This window comes from Oxyura jamaicensis, chromosome Z (genome assembly GCF_011077185.1).
Source record: "Oxyura jamaicensis isolate SHBP4307 breed ruddy duck chromosome Z, BPBGC_Ojam_1.0, whole genome shotgun sequence".
NCBI classification, from domain to species: Eukaryota; Metazoa; Chordata; class Aves; order Anseriformes; family Anatidae; genus Oxyura; species Oxyura jamaicensis.
The window spans coordinates 81,293,152-81,319,267 of record NC_048926.1 but is presented as its reverse complement, the minus strand read 5'-3'; the positions used below and the strand labels follow the sequence as shown (position 1 = coordinate 81,319,267).

At 37.8% G+C, this 26,116-nt stretch overlaps 1 protein-coding gene across 9 annotated transcripts in view; it reads left to right on the top strand.

Annotated features, from left to right (window-relative positions):
• MCTP1 (multiple C2 and transmembrane domain containing 1) overlaps window positions 1–26,116 on the top strand; it is a 287,020-nt gene that overhangs the window by 225,919 nt on the left and 34,985 nt on the right. For all 9 annotated transcript variants that reach the window (XM_035310880.1, XM_035310874.1, XM_035310876.1 and 6 more), the window contains 2 exons: window positions 8,383–8,502; window positions 23,503–23,556. In XM_035310880.1, the coding sequence (XP_035166771.1) occupies window positions 8,383–8,502; window positions 23,503–23,556 (174 nt within the window). The remainder of the gene's footprint in view (window positions 1–8,382; window positions 8,503–23,502; window positions 23,557–26,116) is intronic.

Genomic DNA, 26,116 nt, shown 5'->3' with positions numbered 1-26,116 from the left:
ATAGTATCGTAGAATCACAGAATATCCCAAGTTGGAAGGGACCTACAAAGATCACTGAGTCCAACTCCTGGTTCTACACAGGACCACCCAAAAAAACAGACACTGTGTCTGGGAGTGCTGTCTAATGTTTCTTGAACTCCAGCAGGCTCAGTGCCGTGACCATGTCCCTAGGCAGCCTGTCCCAGTGCCCGACCACCTCTGGGTGCAGAACCTTTCCCTCGCACCCATCCTGTCCCAGCTCCATGCCGTCCCCTCGGGTCCTGTCGCTGTCCCCAGAGAGCAGAGCTCAGCGCCTGCTCCTCCGCTCCCCTGGTGAGGGAGCTGCAGGCCGCCATGAGGCCTCCCCTCGGCCTGATCCGCTCTGGGCCCAACAAACCCAGGGACCTCAGCTGCTCCTCATACACCTTCCCCTGCAGACCCTTCACCATCTTTGTTGCCTTTGTTTTTATTTACTTATTCTTTACAGTTAAACTCAACCAATATTCCAGACATGGTAAAACAAGAAAACAAAACCAGTCAGCGGTCACAAGTGTGAACATCAACCTGAAAGGCTCGCTAAAGAGGATGGATTAATTGATTGCTCACTAAAGCCAACATTAGGCCAAGTTACTTGCCTTCAAGTGATAGCTGATGGCAAGTAGAACCTTTCAAAATAGTTCCTAATACATATAAAAGATTTTAAGGAAATCACTAGGGAAATCTGAATTTGTCTACATGTATTAGTGCTCTATTGAACGGATGTTCTTAGAATTTTGAAAAGTAGTGATGCTGTCTTTTGGTGATTCTTCTGTCATCTTAGTCTGTGGTGGCTCCTCATCTCTTCCAAACAAAAATTGTAGATCATACTGTTTATAAGAACAGAAAGGAAACAGAAGAAACAGAGATATGCTTTGTTCTACCCTTACTTTCAGCTCTGTGTGAAGGGACAGATTTAGCAAGTGCAGTGTGACTAGTTGACATCTCTAGGACATCAGAGAAACCATTATGTTGATTCAGCTATTTCCAAATAGTGGTGAAAAAAAAAAAGAAAAAAAAAAAAAAAAGAAAAAAAAAAAGAAAAAAGGATTTAACCTTAACTGAAAGTTTAAGCCAAAGTATCCTCACTATAGTAAGGGCAGTGTAGTTCCCATCTGTGAAATGAGACTTCAAAACAGCTTTTGCAAGTCTCTCTGCTCTTTTATGGAATCCAGTATCTGTGTTTGTTCCAAACATGAATATGGTTATCAAAACATAAATCAGTATTTTTTTTTGGCATTTTATTAATGGAAATCACAGTATGCCTCTTAACCAGGTAACTTCAGTGTTGATTCTCATACAACTTTAGTTGTTTTTTGCTGTCCCTATAGGTTTTCCTACAGCCAAAAGGCTTACTCCTTCAGTGTCTAGACTTCTAATGGTCCATTTATTTCAGTGGTGATCAGTTATGAATGAGTGGTGGGGAGGGGTTGTTTAGTTTCTCTCTAGTACCAGTAGAAATGAGCACAGAAAAGACATTTGTGAAGTGTAAGTAGCTCACATTCAGCTGGTAACTTTCTAAACTATGTGACCTATTTTTCTATGGACAAAAAAAAAAATCTACAAGTTTTTATTTTCCAATACTTGAGTAATGGTGACTTTTATGCTCTATTACACTTTTTATAGTGTTTGTCTTAAAATGCTGAATGATTTTCTTTCATCTGCAATTATATAAATAGCTGTAATTATCAAATATGATCCATGTTGTGATTTTATACTTTTCATAAAGTCAACGCTTTGGATTTTGTTTCTAAAGTGACACATAACATTTACATTTTCAACCGTCCCACCCTCATAGCAGTGCAATTGTAACGGAGCAGAATTCTGCTAGGTTCCAAATTTTAGTGTAAAGAAACATGAACATAGTTTTGTGGTAGAGATTTGTGTGTTCAAAAAAGTCTAAAATTATATGGAATACACTTTTTAGAGATGTCTTTCGGTGTGTGATACTTCTGACCAGAATGGCATGTTTATTTCTGTAATTGTTAGGCAACTTTTAAGGAATTTTAAAGTTAGGAACAACGGGATTGATTTCCAATGGCAAATTGCAACAGGGGGAGGACTAAATGCATCCTTTTTAAAAGCTCAGGGTAAAATTGGACACTTTGAATTGTAAAGAGGCTTAAGTTTTACAGCTGGTTGTCACCCCTCTCAGCAGAACTGTGCTAAAAAGTATGTCAGCCTAAGAGTTCTATGTTAAAGCAGTGAAATCAATCTGAGGACAGGCATTAAAAGCACTTTTTTGCTTAGATAATAATATCTGTAACAGGGTTCATGGTAATGTTGCTAAAACAAAGACATGGGTCATTCAGTAAACAATTAGGTTTTGTTCAGAAAATGTAGTATTAAAATGGGACCAAGGCTCAATGAACCATTCTCAGATGTGCCTTTGATCTAATGTATCCTAGTAGGGCGTTTGTTACTTGATACCGGGTATTATTGCTCATAGAGAAAATAGTATTGATTTCTCTGAGTTTGTCTGCATTTTAAAAGTCTTAAGACAACAAATCTGTGTTTAACTGCCCTGACAACAGCAATAGGCAGTGTGATATGGGAATGGTCTCAGTGAGCCATATTTCCCTCTTCTAATTTTAACCTGACTACTAAATCTGCAGTTTTAATAAAGCAGCTCAGAAGTTGTTAAATGAAGGAGAAGAAATGACCCAAGAGATTCCACATTTGTAAATATTTACAGATTTTTTTTTTTTGCCTTTTTTATTTCCACCTAACTTTTGCTATATGAAACTGAAAACAGTGACATGAATTTTACATTACTAATTCATATGCTGTTTAAAACAGTGCTGTTTTCATGCTCTGGGGTTCACTTTCTTGGAATTGTCAGCATTCTTGGAGCAAAGTCTTAGCACTTTCATCTATGGCTTCTGCAAAAAGATGTGAAATGTCAGTTACAAGTTGTAAGAAAAAAAAAAAATAAATGAAAAATTTCAAGCTTCTAACTAGAAGGTTTCATTGGTGCTGGCAATCTTGTAAAGACAGACAGTTTATGTTATGATGTGATTGGATGATAGTATGAAGGTTCTTCAGATGAAGTAAGTTTATCTAGCTGTAGATGTATTTCAAAACATCCTGGCTGGTATGAGGCGTGTTAAGTGAGTCGTATCTAATTGTCAGACTTGCTTCCTTAATAAACAGCATTTCACCTCACTAAGGTGAAAGAATGAAGATGTAATGGAACCATGGATTTGTTGTACAGGTTATCATGGAAATATCATTACCAGAAATCTCTGCCTGGTAAGAAATGGAAATTCTTTTGCTGTTTTCTTCTAGATCATGGGACCAAAGTATTCTTACAAGAGCTGTCCTAAATACACCAAAAACCTCACCAAGACTGATGTTAAAATAATACTTCAGTCTATTAAGTTTATATAAATTTTTATGTGTTTCCATGTTTTAGCCATTTTCAAGCTGACCTGTGCCTATCTAAAGAAATGGAGTAACAGACAGTGTGTTTTAGATTCAAATCTTTTGGAGTCCACTGCTACCTGACACTCGGGTAACTGGATCTGAAATTGCAAGAGTGCTGAAAAAAACCTGTTGGAGGATGCTTTATAATATGTTCAAAAGACATATTTGTTCCAGACTTACCTCAACAAGGGCTCCACGTTCTAAAAGGACTTCCATATATATTTACATTAATAGTGGTGTGTTTGGGATCTGATACAGCTAAAGGCCATATTTCAGTTTTAGTTCGTTAAATAGAAGTGCCACAGAAGATGAGAGGAGCCATCATCCTCAGAGGTAGCAGACTAATTTTTTTAATGGAAGAGGCTGCTGACTCTCCAAGGTGCAATGAAAAATATTTTTTAAGTGTTTTACAGTATAAACACCATGCAGGATTTTGCTGGAGCCTTAAAACCTGCAGCACTTAATAGAAAGTCTGTGCCATGCAGATATGTGGGTTATCTTTCATTCTTCCTAGTCTTCTGAGAATACATACAAGGGACAAAGCCTCAGGAAATACAATTGTCCTTTTAAGCTTAAAGGGTAAATGGATGATCTTGTGATTAGAGCACACTGTTTGGAGTTGCAGACGTAGGCTCTGTTTGCGATTGTGCCAAAACTGTTCAGCCAACTTTTACATTTCCAGGATAATCAGGAGTTGGGTAAAGCATATAATGCACAGATATAGATAATACATAAAGAAGGCTGTAAGAATCCTCTTTAAAAACGAACAGAGAAAGCCATAACTCGGAGAGGAGGCTGTGGTATGAGTGACATGCACTGCGTGACATGGCGGTGACGGAAATGTCTGTATCTCACCCTACTGCTGAACACATTACAGCCTCTGACTCCGGGTGCTGTGAATGCAGATTACAGAGGTTCCCGTGTCAGCCTGGGACTCGGGAGGTGACTCATCCGCTTCGACTTCCAGTCCCCAGTCACTGCAGCAACAAGCCCTGAAAGCTTAGAGGCTGGCGTGCCATCAAGGCCCCTTTGCTCTTTTGCCGCAAGGTAATCCAGATATCAAGGTTGCTGAAAGGCTGCAGGTTCTGGAAAGCTCCCTACATGTCAGCTGGAAGCATCCTTTGCTCAGCTGTGTGACTGTATTGAAAGCAGGCATTTCTGTGAAGTAAGCGTTTCCTAATATTTGTCAGAAAGTTCTCACACAGCTGTACTTGCAGCCCTCCTCCTTCAGCTGTACGCTGGTCCCTGCTGCACCTGAGGATGTGGGTCAGTGTCTCCTGTCTGGGGTGCTCCCTTTTTTGTATGCTGTTTTCTGCGGGTAGTCAGATAGAAGGAAATGGAAAAATAAAAAGGGCTGGGAAAGACAAGGGTTAATGCTGTGAAGTCTGTGGGTGCAAACAGGGTTCTGTTAAAATGAAATGAAATTGGGTGGAGGTAGATAAAAAGAAATCTGAAATAATTGTTCTGTAGACTATGGCCTTTCCACATAGGCAGAAATCTTTCTCTTCACTTCTGTCTGAAGAGAGAGTCAAATAGAGGATCTCATCTCTTAATTAGAAAGAAAAATACTCATCAAACACATCTCATCACTGGAAAGCTAATGATCCACAGCTGCTAGTCTGAAAGGGCAGGCTTTTTTTCTGAACAGTAGGAAGTGTTAATCATTTTGGATGAGATTTCTTTTTAAAATATACTGTAGTTTGCAAAAGAATAGGATATTCAATATTCCAACTTAAATTATTTTTTGAAGTGTTGTACACGAGGGATAGTGTCATGTGTCTCCCTGAATGATCATTTAATGCATGTGTCTCTCACTAAGAGTATCAACTGATGTGATGTTGTAAATGGCCAGTTCATGCCTGTGACTCTGAAAAACTTGATCTCATGGGGGAGAAGAAAAAGTCCTCCCTTATAGTCTTCTGAGTAGGAGATGGCAGCTATATTAAACTGTAACCTTTGAGACTCCCACTCCTCCCTTAAAATAGTTGGCTTGTTTCAGTAGTGATGAGGATCCTTTTTTTAAACAAGTTGAAGCCATTATTTCTTTGGAAGAGGGCAAACCAGATAGAGTCCATATTCCACTGGATGCTTCATAGGCATAGGCAAGTCCCAGACCTGCCCTTTTAATTCTTGTTCCATAGCCTTTCTAGACTTTTTTTTTTTCTTTTTTTTTTTTTTTTTCCCCTTATTTGTTTAATGGATGGATATGTAAGTTTTCTTCCCCTTCATGGATGAAAAGAAGTCAAGAAAATAGCTTCACACATACCACTTTTCCCCTTTCCCCCTGTCTGTGGGGTCTTTTGTGTGTAATAACTGAGCCCCTGGATTTGGGGGTTGTTCATTTTCACTGAAAAGTTCTATCTCCTATTGGGAATCTGCTTGTTTTCTCCCCTGTGTGTTTCTGTGAGTGCATTTTTGTTCTGGGGAAGACAGTGAGGCCATTTCACTTGCAGTGCCATCACCGTGCTGGTCTCACGCAGCATACATCTCATTTGTGTTGCAAATATAGAGACCCTGTTTTCCCAGTGCCTGGCTGAGACAGGTGCCTGAAAGGAGGAACTAGTTGAAATTCAGCCACGCTAGATGGAAATGAAGCTGGCAGGTCAGCAAAATCATCTAAAGGAGATGGCAGGTGTAATATCCACAAGGTGGAAAAGGTATGTCCATACAAGTCATAAAGAGGTAATATCTTAGCATAATATCTTATTAGCCTACAAATTACAGTATTTTAAGGAATTAATAGCCTTAAGGATCATTTGGCACTTAGAAATTTAAGGTGATGTGTATTTAAATGGGAACTCATTGACGTCCTGGAGTACAGCTTATGTACAGCTTATGTGATGACCATGTTCCACGGTCTCTTGTCAGGTCATTATCTCCTGAGAGAGGTTGCTGGCTTCATTTCTCAGCAGCCAGGATATTACACAAAGATTTTCTTTCCATCTTTTTAACCAAAGTTGGAATGGGAACACAAGGGGGACTGTATGCATTGCCATTTCTCAACTGGCAATCTCTGGGGTCTGTTTTGCTGATAGTTGGATACTGTCTGCTGACTTCCAAAGCTCCCTCCAGCATGTATGCATTGACTCGGGGCCTTTCTGGGGTTAATGGGTGCGAGAACTTTTTGCTTTTCTTTCGAGATGTGAATCCTGTTTTTAAGTTGGCCATATCAAATTTACTGCATCAAGTTTCTGCAGATCATGCTCTCAAAAGGGTAGTTAGCAAGCTCATGGAGAAACTCTCAAAATCTGTGAGCTGTTGTTTGCTTCTTATTCATTACCATTCCTAACAGATTTCCTTTTAAACTAAACAACCTAAAAAAGATGGTTTTATTTCAAATGAAATATTAACTGTTAGGAGTGCCAATATCCTCTTACATATGTCGCACTCAGTGCTTTTTCAGTTCTTTCAGTATTTATCGTGTTTGTCTTGCAGTCTCCCAGGACTTCAGTATGCAGTGATAGGGGAGTGAGGTAGCTTAGTTGATCTTGAGATCGGAGATTACTTAAAACAAAGATTTTTTTTTTTTTTCTTTTATGTGGAAACTTGTATTTGGTAAGAAGATTTTGTTTTAAATTGAAACAGAAACTCAGCAGAAGACTATTAAAGTGCCCATTTTCTTTTTACTCAAGGTTACATACATATTGGTTACCGATTTGGCAGAATAAGCCACTTTTTCGTTTGCCTGGTTACTGGCATTGTCTTAGGTTTGCAAGTTATGTGACACAGCACCTTCATTAACTTTAGTTGGTGGTAAAAATACAAACATTCCAGAGCTTAACTATTTGGATGACAATGGCTTAGCAGAATATCTGAAGCTTAATTGTAAGCTGGAGTAAACAGTATGATTTGCTATAATACTTCCATTTGTGGTTTTGGCCATATTAGGAGAAAACAAACTCAAGGTATGGTTAGAGCAGGGTAAAACAAAGGGGGTTTTGTTCCTGAGGAAAATGGGATGTAAAATTGGTTTTAGTTTGACCCCATCTATACCCAAATATCTTGACTTCTTTCTTGCAAACCAGTTATTCCATGCTCGAACCAGCAGGGAAAGGTATCTAGCTGAATGTGTCTCTGCCAGACAGCTGCAGCCTCTGACAAAAATTTAGGACTTCCAGGCTTCAAAAAAGTCACCACTGCACCAATTCTCAGGACTGACAGATCTAGGGCTGAAGTCCACCTTACAAAGCGTGTCACAGCTCTGTGGTGTACGGAGCTGTGTGCTGGAGGTGGGTTTCTGCGGGGGTCCCAGTTCCCTTGTGCACTCATGGAAGCTTGCATCTCTGGGGGACGTCACCCACCATGCTCCCGCCAGCCCCTTCAGCAAATGGAAGTTGTTGTAGGGGTGCTGCTCAACTCCCCTTTCCATCCCATTTTCTAATATTTTGAGGTCTTTACTGTTTCACCATGTTTTCGCTAAAATACTTGCATGCTGTTTGCTTGTTACTGTGATTTTTTGTGGATTTTCTGTACAAAGGAATTATTCACATTTAATTAATTCTTCTGTTTGTGTGACATTACTACAACATTATTAGGTTCTTTCTTTTGAACAGCAAATTAACTTTTTGAAATAATCAACTTTATTATGTTGTGGTCTATTTTTAATGCCATTTTGCATTATTTTGTCCACATAAGCATTATTTTATGAGAAAACAATTAACATTACATCTTAGACTATCCTGTATCAACTTTCATAGAATCATAGAATTTTCCTTTGCAAAAGATAAGGTACAAAACAATGAAAAGATTAGCAGCTGTTTTGCACAGGTAAGTGGCTACGCAGTAAAGTGGTTTAACAAGTTGCCTGCCTAAGGATAGGTGATTTAATTTAGAATGGTTTTAATTTGTTGCTCTTAACTGTGCACAAGAATTTAATGTAATGCTGAGTTGAATTACCCTTTTTTTTTTTTTTTTTTTTTTTTTTCCTGCTCTGTCTTCTAGCTTTTTCTTTTTGTGGTCTGGAACTTTGAGCTCTACATGATACCACTGGCTTTGTTGTTGCTGTTGGCATGGAACTACTTCTTGATCATATCGGGGAAAGATAACAGGCAACATGATACAGTAAGTCTTCTCTACTTCAAGCACATGCATGTCCTTTTCTTTTTCTTTTCTTTTCTTTTCTTTTTTTTTTTTTTTAACTAGATAAAACTTTGTTTTTAAATATGACATCTTTTCGAAAATGTTTCAGTTTGGAAAACTCAATGGACAGTTTTCCCACCTGCAATTTAATTTTTCTCCAGCTGGCCAATGAATATGCCCATTTTTGTTGAAAATGTCTTTTAAAAATATAGAACATGTACTATCCTCAGAATAGGGTTTGTGTGGGAGCAGAGATGAGAGGCTTATAGGTCAGGAGAAGCCAAATTCTTTGAAAATGGTTGTGTGAGACTATGTCCTTATGTTGCATTTTTTCTTTCACATACTGAAGTTAAAGGTTAAAATGATTCCAAATTGTTAACAGTTCCAGAATGTATCACATTTTATTGGATTTCACAGCTTATCATTTGTATGTTATCATTCTTTGTGCTTAGTACAAGCATTTTCTTCTCTTCATCTAATCCTATTATTTAATTAAATTGTGCATCTGGGATGTAAAGTAGCAAACATTTACTAATAACAGATATTAATTGATTTTAAAATAAACATAGTTCAGATTTTCAGGAGCCCATATCAAAAGTCGAAGTTGTTTTCTGTGCAGTGCAAATTTTGTAGTGTCCAGGCAGCTTAAGGATTTTGCTGAGCCTTATCAATTTAATATTAATTTCAGTACTCCCTAAAAGCAGTGTGCTATCTAGGACAATACGATATGGATGGATGGATGAAAAAAAAAAAAAAAGAAAAAAGAAAGGGTTGTGTGATTGGTCTTAGAGGATAGTGTTTAATTAGTCGTACTCTATCTAGAGGTTGGTAACAGGTGGAGTACCACAGCATAGAAGGACCTGTCCCATTTGTTGTTGTCTTCAGTGCCCTGTAGGAGGTGACAGACTGCACTCCCATCAAGTTTTTGGGTGACACCAGGGCGGTGGGACCAGTTGATAGACCAGGTGTGCCAGTCAAAGAGACCTAGGCATGATGGTGGAATGACCAATAGCTACCTCATGCAATTCAAGAAGGAAAAACGTGAAGTCTTGCTCTTTGGGTGGAATAATACCTTGCCAAGGTACAGGCTGGAGACTATTTGTCTGGGAAGCAGCTCTCCTGAGCTGGACCTCTGTGTATCAGTAGACAGCAAGGTAAGCATGAGCCAGCACCGTGACTTGGTGGCAAAAAGCCGCCCAACAGCTGCCTTCTGCTACCCACAAAGAGGATATCAAGAAGTTGGAGCTAGGTATTTCACACGGATTTACAGCTGGGAGAGCAAGAGGCATACATTGAAATGAACAAACAAAAATTATCTTTTTTTTTTTTTTTTTTTTTTTTTTTTTTTTTCATGAGGATAATTAAGCAGTGGAAGAGGTTACCCAGGGAGGCAGTGCTGCCTCTGCTGGAAGTTTTCAGGTCCTGACAGGCTAAAGCTGTGAGCAACTTGATCTGACCTCATGGTCGACCTTGCTTTGGCCTGGAGGTTGGATTAAACACTTTTTCAGGTTCCTTCCAGCCTGAACAATCCTATGATCTTAATGTGACCAGAAGAAGTGATACAGCCCTGATCCTGGCACTGATATTACCTGTCTGCATCAGTAAGACTGATAGACTTCAAAGGGTCATCTAAAATTAAAGGTGGGGATGGTCGAGATACTCCCTAATCCCGAAGATTGTTACAAGTATAGAAAAAGCCTAAGATCAAGATTTAAGAGATGCATTTCGTAAATCACAGCCCTTAGTCTCCTGCTGCCTTTAATGCTTAAAGCTTCTCAACCTGTAGATTTTATGAGTAACTGAAATCCCTTGTGAAAGGAGAGATTTGCTTGTAAGCTGCAATACACTTAATTTCTCTCTGAAATAACACCTACCTGTGAAGATTAATTGGGTCATGTAACTTTGCCACCAAAATAATGAAGCTATTGATGGGCTCTGTTCAGGACATTAAGTGATGCTCTGAAAATGTTCCTCTTGCTGAGATTGCTTCAAACCAAGCCACACAGTTCATGTTAATCCATCAGTTTCTTCCTAAATATTTCATATCTGGGCTATTAATTACTACTTTTTATTTATTACAAGTAAGGTGGGACCTCATTTTTAATGACTTGAGCTTGGTTATCATCATGGTGAGCATCTGTCTTCTATGAAGTGATCTACTGACTTACTGAATGTCTTTCTAATTAACTCACAAATCTTCAGTAATATCACAAGCCCTTAGCTCAGATCATTAGCACAGTATCATTAGATTAGGAGTCATTTAAATATTTCTGGTTTCCTATGCAGAGTGTAAATATTAACTAAATTAATTAAGCAGTGTTTCCTAGTGGCTAGAGAATGCTTCAGGATTCGGATGATCTGGCTTCTGTTTCCAGGTCTCCAGAGATTTTTTGTGTGCCTCAGTGAAAACAAAGACTACTTATCTTAGAAATATTATCTATCTTTAGAAGTTACTCTGGAATCCTGAAGTTAATGATAATGCAAAAAGATAAATGTATTTGCTGTTTCTGTCTTCCTGAATTAACACTAGAGAAGTGTAATTAAATATTGTGTGTACTTTATACTTTTGGGCCTTGAAAAGGAGCTCAGAAGAATTCTTTCCCATTGTAGCATCCCTACAAAAACAATTATCAATTGTCTCATCAATGCAAGTATTAGAGACTGCACTTCACTGCAGATCAATGAAATGATTCACTGAGTTTCTGTCCATCTGAGTGTTAGTATGATTATTCTGCCACTTACTCCAATTTCAACAAGTTCAACGCACAGATCCTTTCTTGAATTAATTTTGCAATGAGGATGGGGCAAGGGGGAGCCCCAGGTGTATCTACCAGTCGGATATAAGCATATTGGAAAGTCTGGGGGAGAGGTGAAACTGCATAGTTGGTATTATTGCTTTCATGGATTTAGGTGGCCTTTCTTTGCATGACTGATCATCACTGTTGTTTTAATCAAATGCTGGCACAAATTCCAGAAGAAGCATTGGATTCCATATCCCTTATACATTTAAGTCAAGATTAGTTGTGTTTCTGAAAGGCATGCTTTCATCAAATACAAACTCTTGCGTTAAATGCTGGGGTAACTGGAGAGGTTTCATGATCTCACAGAAGGAAGTGTAAGAGTGGGCTACATGTAGATTTAGTGGACAGTTCTCTGAGTGAGTGTGAGAATTCAGGACTGATCTAAAATGAATGAACTTTTGGTATTGCGTCGTGTGGCAGGAACTAAAGATCACAGAATAAATATTTCCTCCAAGTATTAAACAAGGAAAAACCACTAAGAAGGCATTCTTAATGCTTTCCTCTGAATTTTGCAGTAACGTTTTTGCCTGAAGCTTATCTAACTTCTGTCCCCAAGGACATTTCTTGATTTAAGGAAATACCGTCCATATTCTTGCACTTCCTTATAGTCATTCTCCTAAGTGTCTGACCTTGTGAAATAATTTATTTTTAGCATGACTGCAGTTCTGATCTTAAACGATCCCTGCGGAAACACAAGATGAGAACTGAGTGGATCTTACTGCTTTCTGTGTGTGCATGTGCTTTTTTTTTTTTTTTTTTTTTTTTTCCTTCCCAGTGTCTTTTTCACATCCTCCGAGGGAGAGGAGAGGTATCAACTGCTGCCACTTTCCCATCCCTGCTGCCCGCTGCTCCTTGTCATCTGTGCTGTGGGAAGCAGCCCTTCCTGTCAGCTGCTGACGAAGTGCTGCCGTTACATATTGCCAGCCCTGTGCGTGTTACAGGTACAGGGTAGCCGAGCATGGCACGGTGACAGACCGCCTGGGCTGCTCAGGGAGAACAAGGGTAGAGGGAAAGAAAAGGACTGGATTATTCCTCAGACACCTTAATTCTCTGGGAAACCCAAATCGCTTTGCAACAGATGAGCAACCAGAAAAGTTCATCCTCCACACAGCTGTAATTGAAAGACTTACATCCAAACTAGCAGAAGGCATGCTGTGGTTTAAAGCTTCTCTTCATTCATTTTTAGAAACTGCTAAATATTTTGATGTTTTCAGATACACTGCACAAAAAAAAACTCTCCTTTATAGATCACTGAGAAGAGCAGCATTGCTGTCTGGGAACTTATTTTTTTCACTCCTATTTCTAAGCAATTGTCATACTTATTATAACTTCATGAAGCTCGTGGGAAAATATATATATATATTTTCTGCTTTTCTAATTCAGACACTGTTCTGATTGTCTGCTGGATCTGCCTAACTTAAAGAGTGGTCAGATAATCCCTCAAAGTGATTAAAGTTGTTCCCACTCTCCAGCTGCTCTTGTCCCCTTCCCTGATATGAAGCCGTTGATTGTGTAGTTGGAACACGTTGTATTGCAAATGAAGCCTGGTTTGCATAAGTTACCAATTAAAATGTCTGGTATTTTTTTCAGTTAAGACAAACTGTGACAGTTTCTCAGCCATTGGGCAGTCATGTTGGATCTGTTCTGATGACACTCCAAGCTCCTCTTTTTCCTTCACTAAGTAGGTTCCATGGAGCCCTGGTGGTTTTCCCTTTGATCCTGCCATAAACGAGGAAGGGCTGCAGGAGGTGCCCAGATCTGGCAGGCCAACATCCAACTGCACAGGCGTTACCAACAACAGGGGCTTGGTTTTCACAACCAAGGGGTCCTCTTTGAGGACTGAGGGGTTCTAGGAAGAGACAAGATCCACCTCACCAAGTTGGGCAAAACCACTTTCCCAGAAGGTGGCCCACCTGGTGAGGAGAGCATTAAACTTGAAATGATGGGAAAAGGTGCAGTTGTATGCATGCAAGATCACAGAGATGTGGTGGGACAGACCTCACAACTGGCATGCAGTGGGTAGATGCTGGCTTTGTGGTCATGACAGGCCAAGAACTTGAGTTCAGCAAAGGGAAGATGAAGAAATTGGAGGAGAAGCTGAGAGAGCCTGTTCAGCCTAGAGAAGAGGACACCCAAAGGGATCTTAACAATGTGGACAAGTCCCTGATGGGCGGGGAAGAAGGATCCAGGTTCTACTCAGTAGTGCCCAGTGACAGAACTGGAGTTAGTGGGAACAAACTGAAATACGATATACGTCTGAGCACAAGAAAAACACTTTTATTATAAGAATTGTCAAACACTGGACCAGGTTGCCCCGAGAGGCTGTGGAATATTCATCCATGGAGGTACCCTTGGACACGGTCCTGGGCAACCTGCTCTTAGATGGCCCTGCTTGAGTAGGGAGGTTGTACCGGATGACCTCAAGAGGTCCTTGCTGACCTCATCCATTCTATGATTCTCTGACTGATGTTACAAATTCTGCTCTCCTTTCAGTCTATTATTTGCTATTTTTTTCCTAAACAATTTAAAATTTAATAAGAAGAATAATGCACATGCCTGGAGTTACCTATGAAAGTTCTTCTGCCATATACATATACTTCCCCCCTATGGAGAAGAGGTTTAATCACTTCAGTTCACATCCTGCATTTATAGTTAATACTTAGAGCCTTAAAGGAAATATTAAACAGCTAATTTCCTCTTGAAGTTTCAAGTTGCACATGTCATTGCATAGAAAATGATGGTGAGCAGCTGGGAGTTAATGTGCCATACACAAATTCTTATGAATCTGTATAATAGAGTATATACACATATTATTAATCTTGTAAGAGTGATATAAAATGGTACAATACATCTTTTAATTTCACTGGAGATTTTTTGCGAAATAGGCTTTGATGACTTATGTTGCCAGAGTATATGTTTCTATTAAAAGTTAAAGATGTACTCATTTAGGATGAAATTTTTAAAATGGAAGAAAGAAAAATAACTTCTGTAAAAGATAACATTTCATTTTGAGATTTTGATCAGTTTGTGTGGGTTCTTTTTATACAGTCCTCCAAAGTGACAGCAAGAGGATTTTTCTCTGACCTTAAATAGACTTTACAGGACATGTGGGTTTTATACGGTAATTTATTTTAAGGTAATGATGTGTACTCTGATTTTATTTTATTTTTTAATTGTGAGTGTTCTGGAAACTACCACATGAAGAAAAACAAAAGGTGGAAATGGGAAGAAGGATGTTTATACCCATCTCACTGGATTCCCTCTTTCCACAAGGAAGAGTGGTGAGGGTGGATGAGCTTGAGTTAGGAGTCTCACAATCAGTTTGGCTACAGCTAGAACAGCTTTTCTGAGTATAGTCCAAACCATTTTGTCGTGGGGACAAGTCAGCAGTGGGCCAGAGCCTTTGGTGAATTTGGGGCCACTCCTGTTTGGCCAGAGAGTACTTTGCTACACAGACAAACCCCACCAGGAAAGGGCCTGACTCCAGGCACCTGTTCCCTGCTGGTGTGAGAGCTGTGTTAACCACAAGCAAATAATGAGGTAGTGACTTGCTTTTTCTGCATTTCTACACATTACGGTCTTAAAGCGGGAAAGAATGACTCCATAAAGCTCTTAATTTGACGGGATTGCTGCAGACTAATGGAGGACAAACACCAAGTGCTTCAGGTCCATTGCACGTGCAGTATTGAGGTCTTTGTGCTTGAAGCCTCTTCTGCTGGGGAGTCAGCAGCGATTTCTAGCTGAGGACTAAATTTTTGCTATGAATTTGTGGCAAAGATAAATGTTATTGTCCGTGTATTCTAGCTAGCTTGTGTTCAGAAGATGTCATTTACACAAGATGTTACAAAAGAGGGCTGTCAGGTTGGCAATCACATCTTGGCTTCTAGTTTTAACTCTGCTGAGAAGTTTTGCCTTTGATATGATAGCAACAGCAGCAGCCACAAAATCTCCAGAGCTTGAGGGCTGGTGGGATAAACAGACTTATGCATACAAAAATATCTGTGCAAAACTAGTTTAAGTCGTTGACATCTCTAATAGGAAAAACAGTTGTTTTTCTGAAATGGTTTTCAACATTATGCAGAAGGGGTTTCACCTTGTGTTTGCTAACTGCTGCTAACTAGCTAAATGTACTCTGTACCTGGAAATAGAAAGTTCTGTTTCTGCTTGAGGCAGATGGCAATCAGCACATCACTCTGACCAGTGCTGCGACGTCCACGAGTTTTTCTTAAACCAAGCAGCCTCCCTTACCGTTGCCAAATTAATCGGAACTGCAAACCTGCTCTCCGTTTGTTACTGTCAGTAGAAGAAGTTAGAAAGGCTTTTGTAAATAGGTCATCGTCTGTCTGTGCGCGCAGCCTGGATGCTATCAGAGCACAAAGACCACAAGCAACACGTGCCTGAATATTAAGTAGTCTGCTGTCTTCATGCAGCTGTTTGTTCCTTCTATATGATCCATACAGTCACGGAGGAAAAAGAAACGATAGCCCCACTATGGGACAGAGGCTTTTTTAATAAATCAGAAAAGAAACATGAAAATGTCAGCTTAATCAAGCATTTAAATTTTATTAATCAAGCCTAATTTTTATGAGTGCAAATAATCGCTGAAGCTGGACAAATTTGCTCTAGATTGCATCAGAAACATAATTTTAATATTTAATGGCCTGCTGAATTTAAATGGAGAATTATCTTTATGAAACATGCTCTTCATAATTTGCCATTAAATGAGAAATGAACAAATCAACATAAATCTTACATAAAGGTTATTTAACTAAATGTTGGTACTATAAATATTTTAAATGCATTATGCACTAATTTAACAGTCACAGAGTACACTATATAAAGATATAAGTTGGGCAGGAAGCATTTCTCTCCCGCAGCATAATAGGATGTAATACTGCAGGTGGCTGTCTGTGCTACAGTTAAACGAGACTGTCCACACTGCAAGCATAGTCCTTGCATCCTTCCATACAATATTAGAGTATGAAGTAACCCCTTGCTAAAACTTTACATGGCTGTTCTCATACCATTTACAAAGAACAAACGCACTACAGAATTGGAATATTTTGGCTGCCTTTGGTCACTTCAAGACGAAACACCAAAATCTAGCCCTAAATATTTCTAGCATTTAAAAAATACATATTTATTTTCTTCCAGTCATAAATCAGTCACCTGTTAATTTAAATTTTGCCACACTTATTCAATTATAACCTTGCAATACTATTGGCATCTAAGAGAAAATTGAAGTTCACTGCACACAGGTGCATTTTTTTCTATGAGACTGTTTTAATGATTTTTTTTTCCTGCATTTGCATCAAGATTTACATGGCAACAAGACTGACTTGACAACTTATAGCAGCTATTATAAATAATCAATATTTTATAAACTTAAGATCAGTTTAGTTTGCATTGAAAATTCCCATAGTCATGTGAATTTTTTATCTAGCTTCAGTTTGTTTTCATTTTCCTTAGGTACATTTTAGTTCAGTTTAGACTTTAATAACTTTGCAACTCTAGTACAGTGCTAATATATTAATCAAAATGTATCAATATCTGTGGTTTTTTTTTTAATTTTACTGAAATTATGTTAATATCTGTATTATATACATTGTCACATAAAATTAATAACAGTTTTTTTTCCTACTGAAAATCTTCTCAGCTCAAACTTAAAATGTAATAGATTGTGTCACACTCACAAGCTTCAATTTATTTGGACAAAAACTGTTTTGTAAGAGTAGGGTATCTGATGCTACTAGAATCCTAAAATTACTTGAAGAGAATTAGTAACAATGAAAAGCACCGTTGTCTCTTCATACTGGTACTAATACAATAAGCTATTTTATTATGGAGAACTCTCAGAAAATTTTGTGAAGCTGCTTTTTTAGTAGCCCTGTATAGCAAACTTACTGTTGATATTTAGCCATGCAAAGAAAGGTTTGGTTTTTTGTTTGTTTCGCAGAGCTGAAAATGAAGCATTCTAAAACCAGAAATGTGACATCTTCAAGTGCACAGTACATGCTGAAGCCTTTAGATGGAGACATACTTCAAATAAACACCTAATATTCAGTTCACAGTGTATTGTGTAAATACTATAAAGAGCTAAAATAGGGAACCAAATATTGAAAAAAAAAAAAATAGAGAGAAGATGGCCTTCTACTTATGCCATTTTGTATAAAAAATGACATATTCTTAACTATTTTAGCAACTGAATATTGAGGGCATATAAAGCTGACAGCAGGAGAAAGGTTACATGTTCTTATAAACTGTATTTACTGCCTATGCATGTTGCCAAGAAATTTATTATACTGCAAATAAAAATTCTGTTGTTGACATTACAGAACTACTTGTAATCAGTAGCATGCATCAAAAAGCATCTGATAGCCATATTAAAGTCTCATTTCCTATTAAGAATCAGACTAAATTACAACATGAGCACTTCCCAGAATAAGCTAACAAAATGCATTCTGTAAGAAGAATAATTGTATTTGAGTGTCTCTGTAAAAATCAGGAAGTATTTTAGCAGCAAAGTACTAATGCTTTTCTTTTTAGTCTGCTGTCTTCTGTACTGCAATATATTCAACCTTACTGGCAAGCTTATCACACTAATTATTATTACATCTAGTGGTTCAGTTATCTTGATGATTACTGCAGATGAAATACCCCAAGGTCAAAACATTAATAGTATAAATCAGGATCGGTTGTATTCCAGATATACTACAGTACTAAATCAGAATCTGTTAATTTGATTTTTACTTTTCTTACAAATGCAGTATGAAAAGGTAGGCATTTTAATTAAGCTGTATCTCTTGCAAAGTTTCTCCTTAACAATTCAGTGAAAGTAGCAGACATCACGTTGTGAAAATGACTACAAAAACACAGCTACAGTGGGCTTACTGAAGATGAATGCCTTTGCTTCAACTTTGAAATTACCTGAAAGAGCCTAAATGATTTTACATATCATTGTTAATCCATACACATTGCGTAATTTTATTTTGCATTTTACACACAAACACCGTGAACTGAGTGACAGGCAAACGTATGGTACAATCTACATCTAGACAATATGGATTACATGAAATCCAAACTGTCCCGAGCAGTACAATTCTGAATGCACCCTTTGTGTATCTAAAATGTATTTAATTCTGAACCAAATCTCATTCCCTTATATCTTGTCTTCTGAAAGTACCTTCTTCTGTACCTTTACGTGAAAGTCAAAATGTCTGCAGATATTTTGACACTGTAGCATATGATACAGCATAAATTGTTTTCTTTTCTTTTTCACTTCAGAACACCTATGTTTGAAGGACTAAACCAAGTAAGACACAAACAAATCTAGAGAAGCACTAATGCTATGGGTTGTTCTGTACTTCACATCAAGTAATAATAATAATAATAATAATAAAGCTACTAAGGTAACAGACATCAGGCAAACCTGCAATCTGGTAGTGCCACTCCTTTTATTTTTTCTTTACTTTGCATATTAGTGCGAAGCAAGTATCTGGTACTGATATCATATAAAGTCATCAAAGTTTCTTCTGGGCAGGTGTTTCTGGTGGATTTGCCAAGGAAATTAGAACAGAAGACAATTCATGGTGTAACCTGTGGTGTGCACGTTTTGTATGAGAAACAGCAGGCTGACACTAAGAGAGAAGGGCTTTTAAAAGTGGTGTTGAGTGTCAATGTGCGATTTTTCCATGAAGCACTTAGATTCAGGACAAATTGTAAAGTTCTCTACAATCACTGATTTTTGATTCAGGATGCTTGTAAATAATTACAATTTAAGCATGCTTTACAGGTGTTGATATTAGAAGTTGCAGTTAAATATTTTTTCAGAGGTCCTGTACTAGTTTTAGATCACTAGATCATTTTTATAATAAATGCAGCTTGCAATTAATTAACTTGCTAAGAAGACAGCATTCTAGCCCCAAAGTATTTGGGCTTTGTCTATGATGCAAATACAGTGGTTGTGCTTTCTTCTGGTAATCTGGCTTGACCTAGCTACGCGTAGATGCTGCTTTAACAGAACAAGTGCTTCAATAATCTTGTATGAATTATGAATTGCACAATATTTATAGACAAAGTTCTTTTGCCTCAAAGAGGGTAGGAATGGGTCAGTAGCAATGTCAGTGTGTGGTAATTAGTCTGTACGCTCTTCCCAATTAATACATTTTTAACAGGGCTATTTTGCACAGAAAGGATCTTATTTTGCAACATTTAAACAACATCTGCTTACTGTTTAGCTGTGAAGTAGCTGACATGCCATATTTGAGGATGTCTACGTGTGTTTTTTAAAATGTCATCTGTATTAGTATTACATTCAAGGAACAGTACCAAGAATCAGGTTCTTTCAAGACCTTCTACCAGTATGCGGCATATAAGTCTGTGACAAGTGACATTACAGAAGGTCATGTCACTTTTAACTGCTTGCATTAGATCTTTCTGATTTCCCCAGTGCCCTTCCTTTGTTTGATTAATACTACTTGATTTCAAGCAAGCTATCGGAAGGCATAATTTAGAGTGAGTGTTCTAGGGGCAATCTAAGATTTTTGCCATAGAACTTTTAATAAAATAACTCTAATGTTTCATTTTATCTTCATATGCTTTTTCCTGTTCTCCCTCGCTCTCCCTCTACCTCCTTTCCCTTCTCCTCCCTCTCCCCATTATATCTCCCTGAGGTATAATGGTTGACACAGAGATTTGAATAACTACTATGTTGCTTCAAACCCAAGCAGCGCATACGCGCTTTATTTGAATAGCAACGAAGCAATATCAAAGGGAAAAAAAAAAATCCAAAATGGATTTTTTTCTACAGTATTCTTAGTACGATGTTAAACTGAAATCTGTTGCTGAGATTCACTGAACGTATCTTGAAAAGCCTTATTTTGTTCTGCAAAAATAGGTTGTACTTCAGTATACAGCTTGTGTTAGGCTTCAGCATACCAATTATTCATATATCATACAATTATGAAGAATCTGTTTTCCTTGTTTTAATTTCTGTCAAAGTTCTGAAAACACTTGAATTTGGTGCTGTAATAAATTGTATTATTGTGTCCATATTGTCTGAACATTCATGGTATTTTTTAACTCTTTCTTTTGAATTTCAAGAAAAGTGAGAGCATGGACCATGCTTCATATGCTTTAAAGAATAATTCCTGCATCTTGGGCATGTGAACACTTTTACTACATTTTATTTTGCTGCTGTAATTGAATTCTGTTTCCTTTCCAGACAATTCAATACTCTAAAGCTCAATGTAATTGATGGTATGACTAACCTAGAACAAGAGCACAGATTGGTAGTGGCTTTTGAATTAAAAAATGGAATGGAGGAGCTGGAAATCTGGGATCAGGGGATTTCAAAGGACTTTTTATGTCCTTTGAACAAGCTAACATTTTGCTACTCTATAGAAGCTTGTAAAGTAGTTTGAGATCATTAGACGAGGAAGAAGAAAAAAAAAAAAAAAAAAAGTGAATTTGAAGTATTATTATCCAGATAATTTAGAATAGGTATTGTCATGTAAGTGATTTCAGTGAGGTGCCATCATTTGCAACAATTTTAGAGGTTTCCAATTCAGCTAAATGTCTCCAAGCTAACTTTAGCACTAAAGTAAGATAGGCATTCCACTGTTCAATCCTGTCAAGACAAGGAATTTCTGGATGTACATAAAAGAGATCTTTAAGTGTCTGGGGAATATTAATGTTCAAAAGTAAGAGACCTAGTGAGTTTAGTCAGCTCCAGGCGTAGGCAGTATCTGAGTCAACAGATTTAGGTTTATACCTTGTGCTTTAGTCACCTAATGATGTAATTACGGACCTTTTTGTGTGTGGCAAAACTGATTTAAGAGGGTTTCCATCTCATTGCAGCCCTTAACAGCCTGTTTTCTTCCTCTCCTCAGCTCACCAGTTCCTCTGTAGAGCTGATGCAAGCAGTTCTGGAGCTGCTCTATAAACTGGGTCACTAAAACTATCCACATTAGAAGTCTTAGGGTGGATTTTCTTTAAGAACTGGTTCATTCCAATGATGTAGTTACAGCTGAGCTCCACAAGCACTTGGAACAGCATAGGGAAGATGAGAGTGAGCTACCCTGAGAGGAGAGGAACAAGTAGTTGATGCAGGTTTATGAGAAACTGAAGATGTCTTTGCTTCCACAGAAAGGTCTATGAAACTGTGTCCTCAGGCACCTCCAAGCTGGATCCATAAAACGGAGCACTGAACTAAGCAGGAGCTAACAAGCGTTTCAAAAATATGTTCTCAACACTTCCATCTCTCCATGCTAAAGGGTTCAGCTAGCCTATCACCATCTTGAACATTTTGGTCCTTGTCTCTGATGGCTGCAGACAATCCAGGCAGTCAGGCCCTTCCTGTTGAAACTGATCTGCTTTGCAGAAAAAATAAAATAAATAAAATAAAATAAAATAAATAAAATAAAATAAAATAAAATAAAATAAATTGAAGAGGGGTTGTTCATTAGTTGCTCAGGTTATGTTACTTACATGTGCCATTGGACATGCTTACTCTTTCCTATTCTCTGTGTTTCTAGTACTGCTTTTGATTCTAAGCTCCAGAACCCAGTAGCCAGTAGATGTAATTGGAGGCTCCCTCCCCTCCAAAATCCCACAGATGTTATTGGAAGTGGTTTGGGAATGGATTCAAACAAGGAGGAGCATCTGACATTGGAAATGTTGTGACCTGTGCAGCTGGTGTAGGCAGAGTACTTTGCTGTGGGTGCATGCTATATCAATGTTATGTGTTGTTTACATTTTGCTGGGGTCCTTGGAGCATTAGTAACTGGGATCTTCTTGATGGTTGAGCTAACCCATTCCTGAATTTTGCCCTCGAATCATGTAAAAGTCCTCCAGTTCTTAGACGTGGATTTCAAGCAGATGTGTCTGGGGACTAATGTTTGTTGCAGCTGTGTTTGGGGACTAATGCTGAGGTTATAATTTGAATGTGTTGTCCCAAATGACAAGTACATTAGGCCATTTGTGACTTTGGCTATATAAGAAAGTAAATGATCATTTCATATGGTGGCAACTCTGTAACATAGGCCAAAGTACTAATGTTTCATACTAACGTGTTTTTTTCCTTCTCTTGACCTTTTTTTCTGCGTGTTTTATAATGCATAATACATGGTTTTTGTTAGGCATCTATATGACACTGGGCTAGGTAGATCTTTGCTGAGCTTCGTTATGGCTGTTCTTATATTACAATAAGTATTTACTTATAAATAACAATCTAAGTTGCCACATCTTTCCTCATATAAGCGGGTACCAGTTTATTTCAATTCTGTCAACAGAGAATTTTCTCCCATCAAGTAGGCTGAAGAGTTAATCACAGTGTTATGAGAGAGGGATTTGTGACTTTATATCATAGAATCATAGAATGGGTTGGGTTCGGTTTTGAGACTGATTCAGCCACAGCCCATCTTCAGAAAGTCATTTCATTGCTCTGTAAACTGGATTTAATAGAGGTTCATTTCATGCTCATGCTGTGATTAATAAATTATTAATATTTGTAAAATTAATTGAATGAACGTATATATTTCATAGTTTTAGACTGAAAAGATTATTTAAATGGAAAAATACATGTGTACATGTGGCAGCTACCGTTAGCAGTGAATGTGAGGAAAGTTAGATGCACAGATTGTATAAAATCACTATTAGAAACATAGTGCTAAAGCTAATAGAGCATATGGTATGTGTCACTGTTGTAGATTGTAAGAGACAAGCTAATATGAATTTATTCCCAGCTTTTTATTCTTCAGAAATATCTTGATGTATGCTATAAATTTTATTTTAAATGTTGCATGTTTCTCTAGGTAACAGTAAATTTAAAGCAAGAGTGTGTGTGTTCTGTATAGCCACCAGTGGAGCTGACAAAGGATTCCTTTAGTTAAAACTATCACACACTGAATTTTGAACTCCCTTTTAAATACTTAAATTGTCAAGCAAGCATTTTGTACAGGAAGGGTTTTCAGTATATAATTCCCCAATGTAGGTCAATTACAGCTATAACACTTTCCAAAATTTGAATCTCTAGATCAGGAGTTTTTTCCTGGTTGTACATTTTCCTTCTGTGCATTTATTTCAAATGTTAATAAAGTTTTCATCTACAAAAGGTTTAGAATTGACAGAACAAAACTCTTCCTTTTTAAATCATGACAACTACTACTGTTTCTGTCTGCAGGTAGTGGAGGACATGCTAGAGGACGAGGAAGAAGAGGATGACAGAGATGACAAGGTAATTATCTTTCCTAGCACTTGGGTACCTGGGGATGGGAGAATTTAGACATGACACTGTTTTTACAGACAGTTAAAAAAGGAGTTGAAGTGTTTTAGTCCAGAAAATTGGACAGAGCTGTTTATCATCCTAACAATGCTACTGTGTGTTGCAGGAAAGGATAGAAGACTATAAATCCTTATTTATTTATTTATTTATTTATTTATTTCTTGGTCCGGAGCTGGGTCAAATATTTTTTCTGCCAAGAACAAAAATAATTCAGCTTGTCTGGAACTTGATAGCTCTTGTGAAGATAACTGCAGTGACAACTGTTTCTGAAGGACAAAAATTTGTCCTGTCTTGAGTATTACAAATAGGGCTGCACTTTACGGGGAAAATGGTGTAAAAATAGCAACTCCATACTGGTTAAAGACGGGATATTGACGTCTATAATTTTCAAAGAATTACTTGGTAGAAGAATGGCTGAAATGCTTTGCACTCTGTATGACATTTAAATAATCACAATTCTCATAGGCATCCATTTGATCTGAAGTTGGCGTAGTGGCCCAGCAAGGCAGGAAACTATTGCAGATGCTATTGGAGGAAACTGGTTCACTTTGGAGGCTGCTGGTTGGGTTGAGGATTGCAGCCACAGTAAATAACAGCTCGTTTCCACGTCTTATTGAGCCAAGCTATGGGATTGCTTGGATTGGTTGTCCCCCAGGGAGAGGGAAAAACTGGAGAAAAGAAATTAAAATGACCTTGCACCACTGAAGCAATGGCTAGCGCTGGCAGGACACCTTTCTGGTGAGACAAGTGCAGTGCAGATAGTCCTGTTGTTTCTGGTATTTTGATACCAGTGAAATGGTATTTGTGAAAGAAAAGGAAAAAGAAAAGCTAAAAAAGAAAAAAAAAAAAAAGGCAGATAATTTTACAAGAACTGTGTATTAAAATACAGACGATTTTGACCTTCACAGATGTTCACACACTTCTGTTGTAGTAAAGCAGTGATTTTTTTTTTTTTTTTTTTTTTTTTGAGAGGAGAAAAACAGTGTATCTTAATTTATGCCCTTGACCTTTGTTTCTAGTTGAGATGTACAGTTATATACCACTGTAAGAATTCATATGCTGGCAGCAGCATTTGAAATGTCAGAAAATTCACTGTGATTAGTTAATCCCCTGAATGATTATTTTTCTGTTAGCTAACACCTAAGATCTGAGAGATGATAAAAAAGGAGTATTTTCCTCATTCTGTTGCCAGCTCAAACATTTTACAAATGACAGAAAGATATTATGTGAAATTCTTCTATACATCACTTAAATCGTTAGCTACATCATTTCAGAATTGGCAAACACTGTAGTAACAAAACCTTCTTTTACAAAACACATAGGTGATGGTTTTTAACACTAAATGATATGAGCATGCACTTCTGGCAATAAAATATATGATTTATTGCAAAGGTCAGCCATGTAGCTGTGAAGAGCTTGTATTTTAACTCAACATGCTGGCTTTGAATCATCATTTCTCTTCTGATAAACACTGATCTGCCATCCATTTGAGGCCATTTTCTCCTGTTTGTTCCTGCTTTATTATTAGAGCTGGTGCAAAAGTATCATCCCAGTAGTACGTGTGCTCCTGGATATTTTAAATAACTGTGATTAGTTCACAAAGAACAATGCTTGGCTGCTTGTAGTTTAAGTCAGACACTGTAGTTACAACATGGTTGTTTTTGGAGACTGCTAAACAAACTCCTTAAAAAGGGAAGATGAAGGTGGGGGGCAAGCCCCCTCTCCCCGGCACCCCTCACCCAGTTCCGTGGCTGTTAACAGATGCCAGGCAGAGTCACCCAGTTAGAAATATCGCTCTAGGTTTCGATGTTGTGATCTAATATGTAGCTTTCTCAAATTGACAATAGAGTTCATATATTTTTCTAGATATAATTATCAATATCTAATGAAAGTAAGTACTAACATTGCCACGTGCAGTAAGTGAGCCCCTCTATTGAATATTTAAGAGCTGTCTTTCTGTATAGAAGGTGTTTAGGATTATCTGTATAATTTCAAAGCTGCTTCCATTACTGCAAACATTTTGAGTTCTCATAATTGAATATGCTGTTTGAACTGAAAAGAAAATTACGCTTCTTAAAAATACGTGGACTACCATGTATATTCAATACCCCCATTATTAGGCACTGGGCTAAACTGTAAAACATAAGTGCTTCTCTAGGACTGGACTTTTTGCTGTTGGAAGTGCAGCAGGGTGTTTTTTCCTTTGTGGTGAACTCGGACGTACTCTGTTTATTACTATGGGTCCTGTTAAAATGGAAGGAGTGCAGTTTCATATTATTCTAATTCACGTATATGTTTTCCTAAAGCTGTGTGCAAAATGAAGTTTTGTGAGAAAACATAGACACATTTTTAACACCAGCTGGTAGTGACCTCTGGCTTTTATTATTTCTCTGTTTTCTCATATGGTAAAATAGAAAAGTCAGGTAAATGGGTCTTCTTATGTGATAAAAGTAAAAAGATTAATAAATGTGCCAAAGCCTCGCCTTAATTGAAACTGAAGCATATGTTGCAA